Source organism: Mercenaria mercenaria, unplaced genomic scaffold (assembly GCF_021730395.1).
Source record: "Mercenaria mercenaria strain notata unplaced genomic scaffold, MADL_Memer_1 contig_4718, whole genome shotgun sequence".
NCBI lineage: Eukaryota > Metazoa > Mollusca > Bivalvia > Venerida > Veneridae > Mercenaria > Mercenaria mercenaria.
In genome coordinates this window covers 13,439-32,038 of record NW_026462968.1, presented here as the reverse complement: position 1 = coordinate 32,038, position 18,600 = coordinate 13,439, and the positions used below count along the sequence as shown (strand labels likewise).

At 35.0% G+C, this 18,600-nt stretch overlaps 1 protein-coding gene across 1 annotated transcript in view; it reads right to left on the bottom strand.

Annotated features, from left to right (window-relative positions):
* The window catches only part of LOC128554102 (uncharacterized), a gene marked incomplete at its 3' end in the record, with an annotated part of 55,913 nt that overhangs the window by 24,429 nt on the left and 12,884 nt on the right, over positions 1-18,600 (bottom strand). The window contains exons 6-12 of the mRNA XM_053535336.1: positions 18,163-18,344; positions 17,544-17,715; positions 16,538-16,648; positions 15,061-15,180; positions 12,371-12,531; positions 11,378-11,432; positions 2,555-2,713 (exon numbers count right to left, since the gene is read on the bottom strand). Coding sequence (XP_053391311.1) covers positions 2,555-2,713; positions 11,378-11,432; positions 12,371-12,531; positions 15,061-15,180; positions 16,538-16,648; positions 17,544-17,715; positions 18,163-18,344 — 960 coding nt within the window. The remainder of the gene's footprint in view (positions 1-2,554; positions 2,714-11,377; positions 11,433-12,370; positions 12,532-15,060; positions 15,181-16,537; positions 16,649-17,543; positions 17,716-18,162; positions 18,345-18,600) is intronic.

The following is an 18,600-nucleotide window of genomic DNA, read 5'->3' as shown; positions in this document are numbered from 1 at the left end:
GACGATTCGCGAATATTTTCGCTTGAGAAACATCGGGAATTGGTAATTCGCGAACTTTCCAACCCGCTAATATATCCAGTTATGCAGTATATCTTTGGAGTCGTAGATATAATGTGGCTGAAAATGACGTATTCTGGAAACTTACAGTTGACAGAAATCAAGAGAATCGGACGGCAATAGGAATGAATAGAGCGGCTGTTTTTCTTTAAACGTTGTGCAGTTTTCCAGTCAGATGGTAATTGACCCCGGCCGACGTAGAGTTGGAAGAACTTTGTACGTCCTGGTGTCCGCTCATCATTGGCAAACTTCAGAAATTTTTGTGTGTGGTTTTAGTCCCTGCAGATGTTTAAATACGCCATTATCTGTAGTGTTGATGAAAGTATTGGCTGGGGAGATTTACCATCTTCCTTGCAGAATATAGATGAACATTGTTGGTTTAGTATATCAGCTTTCTTCTTGACCTGGCTGTGCTATATGTAATTAAATCTGTCTTCAAAGGAGACAAACTTAAATTGTTCGTCTTCCTAAATTTGTCTGTTTTTGAAGACATTTGGGTTCTCATGGTCCTCAGCTTACATGGTGGCTACTTTTGTCCTTTTGTCTCATGGGCTGCTCTGCAAGCTTTCTAGGCTTTACACATTTTTCCGATCTGAAGAGGAGTTTCTCGGCTCTCCTTTCCATCGTAACTTTAATCTATCTATTCGACGGATGTCTCTTTTGATCCAGGATTTATTGAACCTTCTGCTGTTAGGGCACTTCATCTTCCATAACTTGTTTGCAGCCAATTTTGAATAAAGCTCACATAATTTTACGCCAGTTGTGTTTTGTATGGATTCAATAATTGAGTTTGAAATGGCTTGATATTTCCTGATGATATCTAGGTTGGCTTTTACCCACATAGTGTACGTTTTACTGGCGTGCGACGAGGGGCACACGCGTTTGTGTCAACGAAAATGACACTAGGACCTGTTAAGACTGTATATCAGTTGATCAGTTCCAGCTGGTTTGTACGAAAGACCCGTGGTGACATTTCAACTTCATTATTTCACGCTTTCTGCTTCATGATTTCACGATTTCCACTTCGTGAATTCACGAATTCACGATTTCTACTTTCTGATTTCACGATTTCCACTTCACGAATTCATGATTTCACGATAAAACTTCAAGAAGTTAAGATTTCACGAATTTACGATTTCACAGTAAAACTTCAAGATTTCACGATTTCCACTTCAAGAATTCACGATTTCTCGATTTCACGATTTCTGCTTCCTGATTTCACGATTTCCACTTCATGAATTCCCGATTTCACGAATTCACGATTTCAAATTAAAGCTTAAATCGTGAATTCGTGAAATCAAGAAATCGTGAAATCGCGAAGTTTAATGGTGAAATCGTGAATTCATGAAATCGTGAATTCGTGAAATCAAGAAATCGTGAAGTTTAATGGTGAAATCGTGAATTCATGAAATCGTGAATTCGTGAATTCATGAAATCGTGAATTCGTGAAGTTTTATCGTGAATTCGTGAAGTGGAAATCGTGAATTTGTGAAGTGGAAATCGTGAAATCAGGAAGTAGAAATTGTGAATTCGTGAATTCATGAAGTGGAAATTGTGAAATCATGAAGCAGAAAGCGTGAAATAATGAAGTTGAAATGTCAACACGGGTCTTTCGTAGGTTTGTCCGGAAATCTGGTTTCGTGTTTTTTCTCCAGTTAGAAAGTCAACAATATGAGAAAGGTCATCATAGGGACAGGTTTATACCAAGAAAGGTATGATCACCGGTGACCCGTGTGGTAGCCTTCTTGTATCTTGAGCAAACTGAGCATAAGTTTTCGTATATATTCCAGGAATAAATCTGGGATGATAGGCTGAGCCAATTATCAGTGCTTCTTTATTTTGCATTCCAGCTTCAAGAACAAAATACTGGATGGTGTATCTACTTGTTCATACTGTATGCAATCAGGCTGCCTCGGCACAAATTTTGTCTATCCTTTGGGGATGGACTTTGCAGTTTTAGTTCTGTTGAAGAATTTCTGCATCGCTGATGGTTGAGCCATGTCCGTGTCGAGGGTGAATGTAAGTAAAAACGTTATTCATTTTACAATCAGAGAAACGATCAAAACGAGTGTCCTAGAAGAACCATTCGTTGGCAAATTTCATAACCGCAATCCTATATTTGTGTCGGTGTGACAAAGTTTTCGTCAGCTTTATATATTTTTCTTATATAAAAAAAGTAGCAAAAATTCGGTTGAGACGACAATAGATATTCTGGATAGCTGATCTGAAAAAGTATGTGAAGCGTCTTTTCAACTTCACGTGAACATCTAAATGTGTATATACATTATAAAATAGCCATCTGAATTTTTAGATTGGATTAACGAAACAAGTGTACCACTTAATTATTTTACCTTCGGAAACATTTCGATTGACAATGCGGATCTTTGATTGGATATGTTCAACACTGCCAATGTGTTTATTAATTTTTTAGTAAGTTGTATAAATTATTTAAACTTGAAGATTAGAAAAATTCTGTGAAATACTGAGTGAACCTTACCATAACTTCTTTATCCAATAAGTAACTCTTTACACTAGACACGAACCCATCTAAACTGGACAGTGTGTCTGTCAGTGACTCTTTCTTCCTTGTGCTTGTGATTTCGTGCACAAAATTTCTCAACTTCGGAATTTGTGTGTCATCCACATTACTGAACACCTATCACAAATTTCAAATAAAGCTAATAACTTTAATACTGCAAGAATATTGTAAATTTCTAAATATCATATAGGCACTGTCTAAAAAAAGAAATTTCATAAATGCCTAATGTTTTAAACATGGAATATGAATGAAAATATGAGAAACATTTTGAAGAATGCCTTCTTTTACTAAACCCTACACAGCTAAGACAGTATATCAAATTCAGTGCATTTCCATAACAGTTCAATGTGATAATCTGTAGTCATCGTATTAAATAAATAACATTTCCATGTAATCTGCCATATAAGCAGACATTTTGTAGAATGCCTAGCTACTCTTAAATTTTAAACAACATTATAAGCAATATAATAAATTCAATGCATTATAAAACAATGCAATACACTGTAGTCATTTTAGTAAATGAATAACATTCCCAGATATTTTGAAATATTCCTGAAAATATTAACAGACATTTCGTAGAATGTCTAACTGCTACACATTCTTTAACAACCCAGACAATGTATAAAATTCAGTGCAGTATAATATAAGGTATTCAATTCTAGTCCAATCACCAGTTATTGTTATTCGTGGGAAATGCATTTACGGTATAATTTTCAAGGGCAGATAACTCAAAATCTAGCATACGGATACCTTATTTCATTTCACATTATTTTTTGTTATTACTTTTCCAGTCATTATGCAAAGTTTTAAACCATTCTATCAAACAGAATTTTTGCTGTGTTTCAATGAGTAAACATACTGCATTTTTCTTGAAAAAAGGGGCATAATTGGAAGAAATTTTCTATTTGTTTGCGTAAGCGACTATAGAATAAAATCCGTCTCATAGAATTCCTGCAAATTTTGTACAGTTGCAGGAAATAAAGTAACAAACACTAATCTGAAATCAAATAAAGTGTAACTAACCATTACCTTGAGTTATCTGCCCTTGAAAATGACCTAAAAGAGCAAAAAACTCGCATTCAGGGGCAGATAACTCAAAAAGTAGCTCCGGGACCCCCATTATTTTCATAAATTTGTTTCTAATATGATGCTCTATGATCATGCAAAGTTTAAGAAAATTCTCCCCACTAGTTAAAATATTTCCTTCTTTGCCTATATAAAAAACCCACACAACTGTCCCATTTCCCTTTAAACGCTTTAAAACGGCAAGTTTATGTTATACAGATACAACGTCACTTTCACACGTAAAACTGAATAGATTATTTCGTGACCGGACTATATGTAATAAATCAACTCTTACCGAGTCGACTTTCCAAAGATAACCGTAAAATTCGATAGATTGTGTTTTAATAAATGAATGGGTTTGTACGGTTCAGTGTTTAAAATAAGTTCCTTTTTTTATTTATAAAATTTGTTACCATACAAAACTACATACAATTACATAAATGGTTTAAGTAAAAGAAACCATTCGCAAATGCTGATTCGAGACATTCATTCTTTACGAATTTGCAGTTACTATAGTCTGCCAATATCTGAGGAAAATGTGACTTCTGATGGCATTTTTTGTTAATGCTCGGATATTATCATAAAAGTGTTCCTTAGGATCAAACATGAAATTTAAAAAGGGCTGTCGCCTTATAGGGTTCCTCATTACAGTATAATGGGGTCAAAGGTCAGATGAGTGCATTTACAGATAAGCTATAACGCTGTTCACTCGTTTTATTTTCATATAAACATCTAAATTGGTTTAAATATGTTTTTCAACGCCCTTTACTATTTTGTAAATAAAACTGATGATAACATTAAATATATATATATAATATATATATATATATATATTATAGAATAATATATATATATATATATAGAATAATATATATCTAGGAAAAGTGGCATACTATGGCTAAGTGTGTTATACTTGACATGTTTGCCAATTTTAAGAGATTTGCTATATATGTGGATCAACTGCAAAAATATTTTGCTACTGTAGTATCCAAGGGTTATTTTAATGTAATTTCAAGGTCAAAAATGAACTTTTGAAAATGACTTCTAAGGTACTAAAGGAAGCACAATAGTGCATTTATTAATAATAAACTCATTGACAACAACTTTTCTAACTACACACCTGTTTTTTTTCTTTTATCGCCAAATTTTGACAGATTTGAATGATGTTCCACACAATGTTTAATGATTATTTTATTATAATAAAACATAAAAACGATCATAGCCTGAATTATATTCATCTAACCGTAAGGGTAACAATAAGGCAACCCTTAAATTAAAAGTCACATAATTAGTAAATTCATCACAGCAGAAATTCAAAGTATCATATTCTGAATGTTCAAGTATGTTTAGTTGAAATGAAACATCCGTCAATATTTTCAATATGAACATGTAAATTTTATATCAGGTTTGTGATGTCATTAATGACACCAATTAATGACAAAATTGTTTAATACTGCAGGTGGCAGTACTTGCCACATAGAGACCAGCACCAAGTTACATCCATTCTGTGACGTTTTATTTTTAGGTTAACTTATTTGAACTGTTATGGCTCAAAGAATGTACGCACAGTTGATATCGCTGTTATGTTTATTCAACTGAACTGGTCATTAAACAATGTGTCCAATTTTTATTCAAATCTGTCAAAATTTGGCAGAGATAAAAACAAAAGTCAGGTAGCAATAAAATTTGAATTTAAGCTTTGAACTGACTATCAAAAGATTATTTACATATTGTACACCTTTTGATAAATGTGTGCGAAAGGGAAAATATGGTTGGTTTTGAGGAGGAAGACTACAACGAAATTGAATTACATAAAAATTCTCATATAAACAGTTAAAATCACTTTACTGTCATGTATACAACCAAGTATTTTAGCTCAATAAGGAGAGCGCAGATATAAGGGTCGCGGGGTCGTGAGTTTGATTCCCAGGAGAGGTGTATGTTCTCCATGATGATTTGATAAAAGACATTGTCAGGAGTAATTTCGTCCTCCACTTCTGAATCATATGGAAAAATTGGCAGTTACTTGCTGGGAAAAGGCTAATACTTGAAAAGACTCCAGCAACACTGATTAGGTTAATTGACCACTGTTACATGACTGAAATACTGTTGAAAGTCACACTTACATACAAATGTATATGGAATGCTTCTCCAGCTCCTAAAGAAATGATTTCAATACTGGTGATAATTCAATATATGGTATATATTTATGTTAATTTGTCCACGCGGTGATTGTTAAATAGGACCATTTTGTAGGAATAACTGAAATATTGGTCACAATATAGGTGTACACAGAACATGTACGGTAATAAACAAAACAGAACAGATCTGTAGGAATTCAACTAGTTACTCTATACACCATGTCTTTGATTTGCTGTAATTTCTTTCCTTTTTTACTATCGGTCAGACATTTATCATCATATTTTATGTATTTGTAATTTAATGAAGTAGAACATTTCAAGAACTATCAACGAAGCTCTTAATGCGATATTTGCGTTATTTTATTCTGAAAAGTCAGCACGCTATTTCTTTTTCGAATCTTATAATTTTTGGCTTTGCTTCCACACTCACTTCCTGTTCAAAACAAAAGTTGAAAACGAATCAGATCATAACAATTTACACATCTGACACTTGGTTTCAGACAGGATGTCCTTGATTACATTGTGAAAAGAAAGCTAGTATCTTGACACTGAAACATTAGTCATTCATATGTTTTACAAATTAAAATGTAAAAATAAAGATATAAAAACATCAGAAAGGTTGCTTTAGATTTATTATAATAGTAACAATAAGGCAGATTCAGTAAAATATTGAAAATGTACCTTTCAATATCTTCATGATTACTGACAGATGATGGTTCAGCTAATAAAAATGATGAATTATGGTGGTTCGATAGTAACTAAGAGATATACAATGTGTAAAAATAACTTTCTTCATGATGAGAAGACTGAGCATGAAGAAGAGATTTGAAATTCAAAACGATGGATTTATAATAAACAAATACTGTCATTGAATATGTCAGGCTAAGACGTCTATAGCTTGTGCTAACATTTGTTTCATTATAAACATCAGATTCCTTTGTGATACATTGGTAAGCTTGCTCTACCCGGTTCTATCACCAACCAATCACTCGGAAATCTAAAGGCGTTGTAACAGGCAAACAAACATGCTTACCTCTATATTCACAGCCATAAAGATAATACACTTAATATTCGATATACTTTCAATTCACAGACAATTATTAAGCCTTTTTGAGTATGACATTGATAGAACCAACATAAACAAACACTGGCAGTTATAAAATTGTAGATATTGAAAGCACTTGAAGAGCGGTTACCAGTCCTTATAATAGCCTAATGTTAACGTGCAAAGAAATATTTTTAAGCTGATTCAAAAATATGAAGAGTACCATTTTCATGCTAATGGAATGAAAATAGAAACAACATAACATTTGCGGTTATCTAATATCTATATTGAAACTCTGATATCGTTTAATTTTTGTACATAGATGGTATTTCTAAACGCCCACACATTCCTGAAATTACTACAGCACATGCGTTTAACACTGGAACAGATTTTTAATTGACAGCATAGACAATTTTAGGTAATGCTTGAGAGAATTTGCACATTTCATACTATCTCACAAACAGACTTAATCAAACTGAGAGTGCTATTTTACGTCCTTGAGTTCTATGCTTCCGAAAGAATCTTTAGATCTGTCAATAGTTATTACAGTCAAACTATGTTCGCTAGTGCTCGACGGGACAAACAAAATGTGTTCGAGATATCAGCAGTACAAGCCAACGTAAAGTACACATTATATAGACCTGACGAAGAGTTCGAGCCAAGTCGTTTGCAGCGAATAATCCTAATTCGAGCAAACGAAGTTTAACTGTACAAGTCTTATAATACGGGCCATAGAATTTTTCTACCTGTACTGTTCATACAGACAATCTTACAGGCAATCAAATAGCCTTTTTAAAAAGTGTTAGCCTGAAAATGGAAGTTTTAGAATATCAAACATGAAAAAGATAGCTTTTATAAATGAACAAAATATCAGAGCGTACGAAAAAATAAGCTCATTCTATAGAAATAACTTTAGTCGTTTTGAATTTTTGCCAGTCTCAAATGCAATACATCTACACGAAGTAATTTATTTACTTCTCAAATTCATAATTATCACCGAAAAATTACAAGTTTATATTAAAAGGTAGCAAAAATGGCGAAAATCTGACGTTTATAACAAAAATGCACTTACTGACCTTTGACCTTGTGCTGTGACCTTACTATGACCCTTAGAAGGCGACAGCCCCCGTGAAACTTTTCCAATTCTTATACAGTTAACAATGAACATGGCTGTCGGGCATTAACAAAAAATGCCATCAAAGGTAATTTCTAGGCCACTTTTCTGGATATATAGGCAGACTACTAGTGGTTTCCTCTATACTGAACCTGTTTGACCGTGTACGGGATTTTAAGAAGTGCTTCTTTTTTCTTGAAGTAAAGAATGTGACTTTGTAGCATATATTTTTGGTAAAACATCAAATTCCAAAAAAGTAAATCTTCATCATTGTTTTTTTTTTCTAAAATGGTGTTCATTCATATGTGGTAATATAATGGATCAATATTCTACACTGACAGACAAAAGAGACATGCTAGAGTTAATACACGGCTAGGGAGGAAATCGCTATAGCGAGTTCGGCATTGGATTTATTCGAAACTTTTACAACTGACCAATTATAAGTACCGCACAGTATTATGGCGTTTTTATTTTTAGCAATATGTAAATGAGCAAGCAAATTCGATGAATTGGTATCCCCCGCTGACTGTGGTGAGGAATGGCAAAAGATAGTGAGGAATGGCAAAAGTTAATGATGCTACTTAGAAGCAAACAATTTCATTAGTCAAGAACACTTTAACAGAAAACGAATATTTTAAGTGTACATAATAAATGTATGTTATGTTGATCCTGACTAATGTGTAATAAGCTTAGCTTCTAGAATTATATGGAGTTATTTGAAATGTGAGCTTGAAGTATAACTAGAACGAAATATTGTTTTCGAGTAGTTTGGCACCAAGTGTCCCTGTTTAACATGTACATTTGAACTTAAAAGAACAGATGTCCTTAAGAGAGCACAATCAAATAAGAAATCTGGAACGAGGATGGTGGCGGGATGCGGGCTGGGTGGGTGTGGTTACAACTCCACATGTAGATGGAGTTGGAATTAAACATTCATGGAAGAATGAAAAAAATAAAAAGGAATGGATTTTTTTGGGGGGGTGGGGGCGGGGGATGTGGGTGACCGGGTGAGGGTATAAAACTTCACATCTTGATAATGAATATCGATGGAAAATAAAAAATGAAAAAAAAATGTTGGGGGAGAAAGGGGAGGGATGCATGATCGGAGTGATGGGGATGACCGGATGAAGGAGCGAGGTGGGGGAGGGTAAATATTCATGGAAGGTTTGAAAAAATTAAAAAGGAATGAAAAAAAATCCTTTGGGGGTGGGAGGGGGGTGTGACCAGGGCGGTGGAGGCGACCGGGTGTGGGTACACAACTTCACATGTTTATAATAAATGTTCATGGAAAAAAATGAAATTCTACCAATTTGTTAGTTTGTTATGTACAAATATGTGGATTTTTAAACAATTAAAGGGCAATAACTTTGAAGTTACAAAAGACATCCTGACGAAATTGTGTGTGCACTACCACATTATAGTGATCTAATTTCAGATTAAGCTTTATAGTTCTAGATCAAATATGTCAGAAGTTATGAAGCAGAAATTGCCATATTAATAGTACCCTATATAGTTAACACTAGAAAATTCTAAGGGTCATAACTCTAATGTTACTTGGGCAATCTGACTGAAACATGACGGACCGCATTTCCCTATTGTGGTGAACATGTATATGAGGTTTTATTTAAATACTCCCAACCACTTCCTAGATATGGCTCAAAAGACGGACGGAAGGACAGACAACGCCAAAACTATATCCCTCCGCCTTTGGCGGGAGATAATAATCAGTAGCACTCTCGTTCAAAACAAAAGATATACGGGGTAAGATAGTTGGTTTGATGGTGCAGCAGGTCGAGTGGATGTACATCATATTATTTTGTAGTGATAGTTTTTGACGGTTCGAACCTTGCATCCGTCCAATATATATATGTTATATAAATGTCAATGTATCCTCGAGATCCAGTTAACTTTCAGAAACAGAAAATATAGCTTCTCTGGTCCCAATCAGTTAAAAAGACTAAAATGTCACTACTGATTTGTGAGACATGAAAACAGAGATTTGAGTATATATATGCAAATGTTGAACCAGTATGAATGTGTAATACAATTTTGGTGTGTATATAAAGCAGCATAGAAACTAATCTTATTGGTTTAGTGGAATTGTTGTGGCATGTGCAGGCTCGTATGTACTGCTAGGCGCTTTGCCGTAATTGGTCTGGTATATTGTGGTGGTGATTTAGTTCGTATAAATTCTCTCTACTATATATATATATATATATATATATAGTGTATTTAAACATAATTACGTGTTAATAGTGACATATATAAGTTAATGAACAAGTTTGAACTAGATTAACTATCTTGTGTTGTCTTCGTTGAATCGCATTGAAAAAAAATTAAATACAGTTTTAAAAATAAAATTTTAACACGTCTAGGAATCGAACTCCCGACGAAAAGGTATAACACGAATAGCGTTACCGCTCGGCAAACGAGAAATTACTGTTTGCATAGTAAACTTAGTGTATTGACTTAATATTATGCTATTGTTTTGTTTGTTTACATTTCAAAACGCCACAATACTGTGCGATACCTACACATATTATCATAATCGTTGAGCACTTGCCACATGAAAGAACTTGCTGGTAGTATTTTTAATTTGTTTATTGTATAAAAATACATTTGCTTGATCTCTGATCTCTGAGCGCGGAATGATAAAATCATTTAAGCATTGATGAAGTACTGTCCAAAGTTAATAGAAAATCAAATTTCTACAATTAATCGGCAGAAATATAAAACGGTTTAAATAATTTACACGAAAGGGAGATCATTACACAATTATATATAAAAAAAAACCCAGAAGAATTGGCATTTCTCATACGGACTAAAAGTAATATCATTTCGTCTAAAATACATCTTTCACAGAATAAATGGAACGTTGGATATATCAAAATTATTGCCGAACTAGAGATGCTTTTGAGAAAAGCGCATGTCTCCCACAACTGCCTTGTTTGTCTGGATTGTTCAGACGAATAATTCCTATAAAGAATGTCTAGTTTGTCTGGATGGTCTCAACGAGTGGATCCAATTGGATGGTCTGGACGAGTAGATCCAATCAGTAATTCAAGCGCCATTCAAAAGTGCCTCGGCGGATATGGCTAGTTATAACTTGGCCGAGGTCTTATGGTCAAACACATTTTGTTCAAGTTTGGTGAAGATCAGAAGAGAAATGTTCGACTTAGAGTGAGGACAAGCTTTGTCACACACACACACACACACACACACACACACACACACACACACACACACAGGGACTGGAGTAAATCAATATGTCTCCCACACCACTGTGTGGTGGGAGACATAATTCCGTTAAACCTCTTTTAATGCAAAAAGATGACTAATTTGAGTAATCTGGTACAAATTAAGCATGAATATATTTCATGTATGACAAAAACACTCTTATTTCTCTGAAATCATACCATTGGAGCAGCATCGTTTGGCTCCGGGTGTTCGAGTAATTGGTATTCCACTGAACTGCAGCAGAATACCTTAAGATTGTTGGTAAGGTTTTTTATCTGCATCTGCTCCGGCTCTTTTTTGTCTGTTCTGTCGGATATGCTTGCATTTTTGATTTCCTGTAATTAAAAAAAGTCTTACACGTGTCGCGTTAAATCCATTGCGACAATTAGCACCAACTAACGTACATATGAGCCGCGCCATGAGAAAACCAACATAGTGCGTTTGCGACCAGCATGGATCCAAACCAGCCTGCGCATCCGCGCAGTCTAGTCAGGATCCATGCTGTTCGCTAACGGTTTCTCTAATTGCAATAGGCTTTGAAAGCGAGCGCAGGCTGGTCTGGATCCATGCTGGTCGCAAAGCCACTATGTTGGTTTTCTCATGGCGCAGCTCAAATATAGTGTACGAAAGAATGTGACAACGTTGTATATTAAATTACATAGAATGAATATGAACAATTATACATTCTACCCATGAAAAGGACAGAGAGGAAAGCAGAGTGAAAAACTAATATGTTATTAGTTTTATCCAAATTAGTATACATGTATCTAGTTGCCGGCAACCCTCAGATACCTCTTCAGCTATATGTCTGTACGTAGCGTTAAGAGTGTGCTATTAAAATCAGAAGTAACATTGTGATTTATATAAAATTAGTTAACTGTTAGTAAATAATATGAGATAAAGCTGCGTACTTATACAGGTATAAATACTCTATAACATGCAACCTTATAAACAAGCCACGAAAATCATAGGTATCTATACAAAGACAATTATCTGAGTAGTTTATCGATTGCCTTCATATTTCCTCAACAGAACAGGGATTCTAAACACATAGAACACTACACTTTAACAAATCTGCTAACGCAACCCTTCTTAGAACACTACACTTTAACAAATCTACTAAAGCAAACCTTCTTAGAACAGTATACTTTAACAAATCTTCTAACGCAAACCTTCTTAGAACACTACACTTGAACACATCTTCTAACGTAACCCTTCTTAAAACACTACACTTTAACAAATCTTCTAACGCAAACCTTCTTAGAACACTACACTTCAACAAATCTTCTAATGCAAACCTTAGTCTTTTGCAAGCATCTTTTAAATTTCTCAACTGAATATTTACACTCAGAAAAATATATTATAAGAAGTCTATACAAATTACAGAAAATTCAAGTCATGCGGTCTTATCGTTTTACTTATTTTAATACATTTACTATATTAACCCATTTTACAAACTACGAAATATTAAATGATATTCATGTTTTAGTACTTACGGTAAATTTGATTTATGTAAAACTTTTTGTTTTTGAAAATGACATACGGAATAGGAATTCCGACACAAACCTCCACAAATTAACTCCGTCACGGTAAAAGTATTTGGCAAGATAACCCATGTTAAAGAATTTATAAAATAGTGTGCCAGACCTGGATCCAGTAAGGCGCTTCCGGCCTTGCAAAGTCCACGAATGCCGAATGCATCACGCAGATCAAGGTACTTTTTCAATGACCCTTTTATTATTTACATATGACCAGTTCTAGTGTTAGATCTGGTCTTAATTTAAAATAAATGACTAAAAACTCCTTTGAAACGTTGAAGTTTTTGATGTATGGAATGATGAGACGCCATCCTTTCCTCTCTTTTTTCCAAATGAAATATTATTCCGTAGCCGGTGGGAGTTCAATACAGATTGTGATTTCGTTAGTGAGATTCATGCTGTATTTGAGACAGAATTTTCGTAGGTATATAATACGAACCTGTTCATTTCCCACATGAGTCGAAACATTTGATATATGCTTGAATGGAAGAGACGTGCAATCATAATTCGTCAAATTTACAGAGAAACTGTGCTGTGGAAGATAAACCTCTCAGGAAGGCAGAAACTAATCGATTATTTCTCTGATAAGATAAAGCCATGTGGTCGTGACCATAAAGGATTGCCCTATATACATGTATTACACAAAGATTTATTTGCAAAAGAAACATTAGGATATTCTCCTTTATCTACAGAATACATGCGGGTCATCAAGGTCATAAATTGCCCACTGACATAGACATTTTGACTTAGTTTCTGACTAAATTTGTTCAACATCAATATTTAGCGGTTCTGTTTTTAGTTCCGGTGGCTAAGTCCACCCCTAAAGAGCTGTCAAACAAAACTAAATAACGAAAAAAGGTCCATGTAATGGTTCTTCCACCAAGTTTAATGAATAGTCATCAATCAAGTAGTTCTGAAGTAGAAGTCATTACAAATGTGTTTTAAGGTATGGTTGCTTCTTAGTGCAGTCAAGCGGAAGCATCGACTTAACTTGAGAAAGGTATGTCCAATGATACTTCTGACAGTTTGGGTAAGTTTCATCAAGCGGTTAATTGGAAGAAGTCTTTGATGTTTTTCTATTTTTAGCTCTGTGGGTCTAATAATTGGCAAGCGAAAACATGAAAAAAATTAAGTTTATCCAAATACTAGTATGCTACTGATCAAGTTTGGTAACCATGCATCAAGCGGTTCATGTAAATAAGTCTCTGAAATAATTATCCATGGTATCTCCTGAACACAGTCAAGTGGTATCACTTGGACAAATCTGAGGAATATTTATTAAATGATCTTAAGACCAAGTTGTTGAAGATCCATTCGACGTTTCATGAGAATTAGCGGTTTGAAGTTTTTTTTTTCTTCTTTTAATTTTGCCGGTTCCTAAGCGCCGCCAAGCGGAAATATTTAAGTAAACTTGAGAATGATCAATACAATGAGGTTTATGACCATGTGTGATCAAGATCCAATAAGTGATTAATGAAACAAGTTATTCAATCTTTATATCTGGAGATCCCTAAATGCATTCAAGCAGAAAATGTTCATGACATGTAAGAAAAGATCAAACAAACGTGCCAAAGACTAAACTTAGAGACCTTCTATTAAGCGATTTATCAGAAGAAGTCGTAGTTTTTTCCTCTGTTTAGGCATAGGTCCCCTAAGTGAAATAAGGCAAACTCGTTTCAACAAACTTGAGAGAGGTTCATTCCCGAGGGCTTCATACCAAAATTAGTGTAATTTTGGCAAGTAGTTGTAGAGGGGAAGATGCTCAAATGAAAATGTTGACGAAGGATAAACCAGGGACGATGGACACCGGACTATCCATCTAGACGAATAGCTTATTCTGAATATCCTTTCTAAATTTATATGACAGCCAAACAAAATAAAAGCAGATTCGGTACGACCTAGGCTGTTCGCGTGGTAATAAAAATACTTCCCCCAACGCTCCCTAGCACTGGTAGAAAAGAACGTTTAATAGACCACAAGAACTAAAAGGACATGAAATATAAAACAAACTCACTGATTCAAAGAACGAGGCGACATTTAACGATCTTAAATACTGTTGTTGTGATAATTCATCAATAAGATTATCCTTTGGAAACACAGAATAGCTTTCAACACCCCTCCTTACTAAATGCAATACTTTGGACGGAATGTAGTAAAATTATTCACTGGTGAAAACGAGACCAAATGGGTACTATACATGCATAGTTGACACTTGAGTTCATTGATATGTATACAGTTCTCAGAGATAGGCGATCACGACAAGCCGCATAGCGTGTTGGAAAATATATCAAAATGTTATATACACTATAGAAAGACAAAAAAACCTCGTAGCTTGATGCAAATCGTTCTTTTATACGGGTCTCGCAGTATTCATTCCTAACTTTAGCACAAATCTCCTTAATAGCCTTTATCTTCTCATTGTGTTTATAGTCCAACCTTTGTAGCTGTAAAGGGAAATATAGAGAAAGGATATACATATACAACAATTTTTTCTCAAGAGTTCAACAAATAGCACACTGTATTTATACAGTGTGTAAGGAACTTATCAACTGTTTTCATGGTAAAATCAATCTAAATACAGTGCATATTTTTTTGCTCTCAGGTATATACACATATAAGTCAACCCGCTTAGCTCAGTATATACAACACATATTTTCGGATCGCGAGTGAGGTGTGTATTTCCGGTACGATTGATTAAAGGCATTGTGTCTCGAAACATTTGTCCTCAACCTCTGATTCAAGTGGCGAAGCTGAAGTTACTTGCGGAAAACAGATAAGTACTGGTACAGAACAGACGAACACTGGTTAGGTAAATCACCCGTCGTTACATAACTGAAATATTATTGAGAAACGGTGCTAAATCCAGAACAAGCATAACAAGTGACCGAGTATTGCAGTGGCAATAAAGAAGCCCCCTACCGGTGAAATAACAATTTTACTGGACTTGACCTTAGTGACCTTGACCTTTGTCCGACAATCATGGGTCATGTGCGTGACACATTGTCTAATCATGGGGATTATTTCTGTGTAGTACTAAAAATCCTTCAATGCATTTAAATGTAATGGAGCAGAAACAACTTTTTACTTGACCTTGAACAGTGACCTTGACCTTTAACCGACAAGCATAGATCATGCGTTGACACACTGTCTCGTCATGGGGAACATTTGTGTATAACATTAAGATATTCCATCAATGCATATAAAAGTTATGGAGCAGAAACAATTTTCACTTGACCTTCAATAGTGACCTTGACCTTTGACCTACATGCATAAGTCATGTACGTGTATAATCTACATATTGCCCTCTATATATACACCAAGTTTTATGAACCTGTCTTGAATACTTTTTGAGTTATTGCAGGATCCAGATTTGCGGACGGACAGATCGACGGACGGAGGACATTCCTATAGTCCCCTCCGGTGTTTCATTGGTAGGGGACTAAAAACAGACATATATATATAAAGTTTATTGTGAAATGAGCATTCTTTCCAATAAAATACTGTAAATGTGACTTTCGTTCAAATTTATATTGTCCAACAGTAATATATCATTGGAATTAGCCTTATAGATATGCTTTCCATGGGCAACAGCCAATAAAATATACGTATCTCATATGACGATGTGACCTATGCTTACAAGTTCAAAAACTTAGGTGTGATGGTCTCAGAATGCCCCAACTTTGTTGTCAATATATTTCAAAAGGACTTTAACACAATCAGTGTAGATAATGTTTCACGAAAAACTAAACGCTTTAGAACTATAAATATAATACAAAGAAAAGCATACAAAATTATACATACCTTACTATTTAAATTATGAACTTGGTTTTCTTTATCTTTCACACTGTTTTCTATATTTTTCACTTCCTTTTCTAAATCTTCTTTTTCACAGAGCACAGATTCATCCTCATCCTAAAAATGAAAATCAAAATGAATCAAATACATTGATATATGTAATGCTACTGCTGGAAATAATTAGGAAGTTGATGAATAGACAGAACGAGCCTCGTTTGATGAAGGCTTATCCTGTTTGTGTTTTACCAGTCCAAACTCTGATTTTACAAATTTGGCTTGTTTTTTTAAATGATCTAGGAAGTGTATTGTAAATACCAGATCATGCCAAAACTAGAGCTGTCACAGGAGTGATGAATTATACCACCACAATACGGCCTTGTCACAGAAGTAAGCCAATGTCAAAGTCGAACCTCAAAATTAATAGGGGTCATCTGCTGGTCATGACCAACCTTCCTATCAACTTTCATGATCCTAGGCCCGAGCGTTCTCAAGTTATCATCTGGAAACGGTTTAACTGTTCCGGGTCATTGTGACATTGACCCTTGACCTACTGACCTCAAAGTCGAAATTGACCTGTATTTTATGATGTTACACCTGTGTACCAAAAATTATTTAAATCTGTCAAGCATGTCATGGGTTATTGTCCGGAATTTCGCGAAACCATGAAAACCGACCAACAAGCTCACTCCTATATACCCTCTCAAACTTCGTTTGTGGGGGTAAAATAAGTATAGTGTATATTGTAACTGTAGTAGGAAAAGCAGGATTACACTTACTCATTTTAACAGTTATGATGATGGTTTGCCATCTTATTATATATGTCAATGCCTTGCTTAAACCCCGAAAATGAATATCTTACAACTAAAACAAGTGAGTAAATGAAATATATCACTATCCGCGTGCAATTGTATAAAATTTAAATAGATTTTTTTAAAAGGAGTAATGTTTGAAAACAAGCTGATTGATTGAAAAGATGTAGTTGGTGGATAAAAGGCATTTGACAAGGAGGAACCTGATAACGTTCATCCTCTAAACATGACTTTGCTTCGTCGAGATCTTTCTGCTCCTCTTTAATAGAGAGGGTCAACTCCTTAATCTCCTTTGACATATCTTCTTTTTGTTTGTTCAATTCTAACACTTGATCGTTTAGTTCTTTGGTCAGACCTTTAAGCTGTTTCAATTCCCTGTGAAATACAAACAAAACATGTTACAAGATCATACGGAAATAAGTCAAGGAAGGACTAACATTATTTTGTGTTTCCCAGATCGTTCTGCTCCTGTTTATTAGAGAGAGGGTCAAATCCCTCACCTCCTTTGTCTGATTTTTTTTATCTAATTTCAACGTTTCCTCGTAATGTTCTTTTGTCGGACTTTTGGGTCGTTTCAGTTTTCTACGAAAGTTACAAGATAAGGCGTAAGTAAATCATTATAAGAACATCAGTTTATCTAGACTGTTGACTTTCTTTTAACACTTTTCTTTTTCAGAACAAAATTTACTGCAACTGCAAACAAGTCAGTTTATAGTAGTATTAAAATTTCAAATTCTGCACATCCCCTGTCTGAACACTTGATTTGAACAGAATCTTGTACAAAATCTGTAGATCATGCTGTTGGTGTGTTTAACACCTTACCTTTGACATTCTGATACAATCACACAATCAGTCTTTGTGCATATGAACGAAACCGCATCAAACTGTCCGTTCATGTAAAACTGACTTCGCTGTTGCTCCCCAAGAAGCTGTTGCGCCGTTCTGTCGTTGATAGCCCTGTGAATGCTCGATACTATCCATATGTGGTCACATTTGTCCAGATGCTGCGAAAATTGCATGCAAAAAGGCGTCAAATATACCAAACAGATTTTGTTATTGCTGATTTACAGTTATAGGTCATATGGCGACTTTCCAGCTGTTGATGGCGGAGGACGATCCCAAGTGCCACGCCGTGCAGTATTTCATCACGGGTTGGCAACCACTGGGTAGAACGAACGGCCTTCCGTAAGCCAGCTGGATGGCTTCATGAAGAATTCTACGCCACCAGTGAGGCTCTGACCGACATTGGTGAGGGGCAAG